This window comes from Cyprinus carpio, chromosome B24, assembly GCF_018340385.1.
Source record: "Cyprinus carpio isolate SPL01 chromosome B24, ASM1834038v1, whole genome shotgun sequence".
NCBI classification, from domain to species: domain Eukaryota; kingdom Metazoa; phylum Chordata; class Actinopteri; order Cypriniformes; family Cyprinidae; genus Cyprinus; species Cyprinus carpio.
Window position 1 is genome coordinate 23997707 of NC_056620.1, and position 3438 is coordinate 24001144.

General features: G+C 34.4%; 1 protein-coding gene across 1 annotated transcript; it reads right to left on the bottom strand.

Moving 5' to 3' along the window:
* Positions 1 to 1539: 1539 nt before the first annotated feature.
* LOC122142313 (leucine-rich repeat-containing protein 30-like) lies at positions 1540 to 3011 on the bottom strand. The gene has a single exon (XM_042752431.1). It carries the CDS (start codon positions 2708 to 2710, stop codon positions 1832 to 1834), a length of 879 nt encoding a protein of 292 aa, XP_042608365.1. The 5' UTR covers positions 2711 to 3011; the 3' UTR covers positions 1540 to 1831.
* Positions 3012 to 3438: the final 427 nt, after the last annotated feature.

Genomic DNA, 3438 nt, shown 5'->3' on the forward strand with positions numbered 1-3438 from the left:
AAGTACAAGATCCTTAACAAGAAAATAACGGGCTTGTGTTCACATGAACACACTCACAGTGCACATAAACCAGACTCAAATCTACAGCTTACACTGTTGTTAATCACTTCTATGAATTCTTCAATAAAACCAGTGTTTATTACTTGTCAGCATTTAATGTGTTGTAAACAGAGTTCGTACTGAACTGAGGCTGTGTTCACAACATCATCTATATTTACTTTGAAACAATATGCACTCAGAAATTAATAGTAAATTTCACAAATCAGTTTAAAAACCAGTTGCTGCCTTGATTTAAGTTGAATCAGATTGGTTGGCTACAATCTGATTCCTGATTTTAAAAATAATGTTGTATAATAAAACTTTTTTTTAAAAACAAGTTCTCATTGCTTATTGATCGTATCATTTTTCGCAATTACAAAGAAACTGCAAGTAACACAATGAATTAAACATGAAATTTTGAAGTATATTGTATTTTCTTGTGAAACATACTGCAAAAATGTATTTACAATTTAGAAAAATATTTTTTTACAGTGTTATAACGTCGTTATGTCTATTTTAAATAACATCGTAAATTAAATAAAATAATTTCTCTTTTTTAAGTTTCAGAGTAAATTCACACACTGAAATAAATTTACATTAGAAGAATTTTCACACAGAAAATGATTTCACAAACACATTAAATTAAACATGACATTTTTAAGTAATAATTAAAACTATTTTATTTATAATTTGAAAAAATATTTTTTACAGTATACTTGAAACACTAGATTAACAATACAAAACAACCATTTACAATAAAGTAAATAATCTCAAAATGTCTCAATTTATGCTCATATTTGTCAAGATAAAAGTCAACATGAGATCTCATATGAACTCAAACACGTCTCATCAAACAATCTGAACTTCTATTGACATTCTATTGTGTTTTTTATTGCTCTCACTCATTTTAAGACTCAAATAAAATCAAAACAAAAATACATTCATTAATACAAAACAATCCAAACATAAACCAATAAACTAAACAAAAAATTCTTTAAAATACATAATCAATAGACTTAATATTGCTTGATCCACAGCTAGCCACATTTAAACCATGTTTTTAATCAAATAGTTTTTGAAATTGACAGATTTAGGCTGATTTTAAGCTATTTGAATAAATGCATTTTGGAAATATATTTAAATAGAAGAAAACAGATGCAAATAATAAACTGTCATGATTTACTGTTGAATTATGACTGACAAATGTGCATCACATTATGTTTATTAGCTTGTTTATGTTAAAATATTAGTCATCCAAATGAACTGAAACTTACAGGCAATCCAAACACATAAATCCTACATTTAAGCCTAAATATTTTTTGCAGGGCATTGTAGAAAAATAGTGTATATATATACTTTTTAAAAATATATTAATATATTTTATACATATATATTATAAATATATATTATGTTCTTTCTTATTTAAATAAGTTTTTTAAAAAACTTTTTATGGTAGTGCAAAAACTTTTTATGGTAGTGCATTATATATATCTGATATTAATGTATTTAAATAAAAACAGAAAAAGCTACATTAAATATATAAAAGAGACTGCTAAATAATTAAAATGTACTAAAAAACATTTTGTAGCAGTTTTTCACATTTGAATGGTTTTCAGTATACTCTGAATTCATACTCAAGCCTTTGTGAATATACAACCTGCAGGCGCATGAACTCTGAAAGTCAGAATAAAAATAATACAGTTTTATCTCCTCAGAGAGACCTTGAGAAGTTCGGTATCAAAGCTGCATCTCTCAGAGACGGTACACAAGCCTCGGGTGATCTTCAAGTGTTTCAGGTGGCCTTCAGATAGCTGTAGAGCGCCTGCAGGCCTCCGTCCAGAACCTCTTTGATGGGTTTCAGCAGAGGATTGTGTCTGATGTGCAGACCTTTATCCAGCGGATGGCAGGCCAGTTTCTCCAGACGTCTCAGCCGGTGCATCTCCGCCGGCACGCTCTGGATGTCATTGAAATCCACGTTGAGGAGCTCCAGCTTGGTCAGACGGCAAAGCATCTTGGGAAGCGAGTGGATGCAGTTTCCCTCGACGATGAGGATCTTCAAGTCGGCCAGCGCTTGGATCTGATCGGCGATGTTTTCCAGTCTGTTACAGGCCAGCTGCAGGAACACCAGGCTCTTCATGGTGTAAACACAGCCGGGGATGTGAGCGATGAGATTGTGGCTCAGGTTGAGCTTCTTTAACCCAGCGAGGGATGAAAGCGACGCAGGGAGACTAGTTAACTGGTTACTGGCCAGACTCAACACTTCCAGTTTGGTGCATGAACCCAGTTCTTCGGGAACGTCGCTCAGACGGTTGCGATATATGAAAAGCACCTTCAGGTTTCGAAGCCGTCCGATTTCAGGAGGCAAGCTAGTGAGCTGGTTTCCCCAAAGATTGAGCACCACTAGATTCTGCAGCGAACCCAAAGACGCCGTAACGGTTCGCAATGCATTGAGCGACAGATTGAGCTTCTGCAGCTCTGTTATCTCCCATAGTTCCTCTGGAGGATCCGTCAGGCCGCGTCGAGCCAGGCTGAGCACTCTGTATCCGAAGTGTGTTGTTGTGTGTTTGCGAATGCGTTCGACCGTCGGAAGGGTTTCGTCCGGACCGGCGCTCTTTCTTCCCGATTGCGTCGTGTCGTCGTCTACAGCACTTTTGGATTTCTTTCCACCCATTTCTGCTCTCCTTCTCAGCTTGACGCTCTTTAACTGAAGCCTAGAGACACGGAGGACATTCCCAGAGCCGTGTGGCGTCACAAACACATCTTAGACACACGCTCGGAAACATATCAGTGTGTCAAACAACATTGCCTTGGCAGCTCTTACTGAGTTTCACGAGCCTCTCGTCCAGTTGTTCCTGTCACTTGAGCGCGAGCGGTCACTGATAACTACCCTTGATTGTGCTCAGAGACGACGACGGACATTTCTGGGAGTGAAATACGATGGCTTTGGCCTCTCATGCCACTCTTGATCCAAAATAAAGTCATGCATGGACAACTGTTTATGATCAAGTTAGCTTGTTTTAGGGTTATTATTGATAACTAAAACTACTGTATATTAACATACTTCAGCTAAATACTTAATTACATTACTTAAAATAAAATAACTGTTAACTAGAATAAAATATAAGAAAATATCTCAAATAGTTGCCAAAGTAACATTTCTCATTTGTTAAGTTTAAAAACTAAATATAAAAAAATTCAAAAATAAATAAAACCTAAACAGATATTTAAAAATAAATAAATAAAATAATTTTGAATTTTAAGTTTGTGTTCAAAAAACTAAAAGTAAAATAAAAATAACTAAATAAAAATTTTTTTTTTTTTGTTAAGTTAATGTTTAAAAACTAAAACTTAAAAAACTAAAAAAGAAACAATAATTTGGCATTTAAAAAACAAAACAAA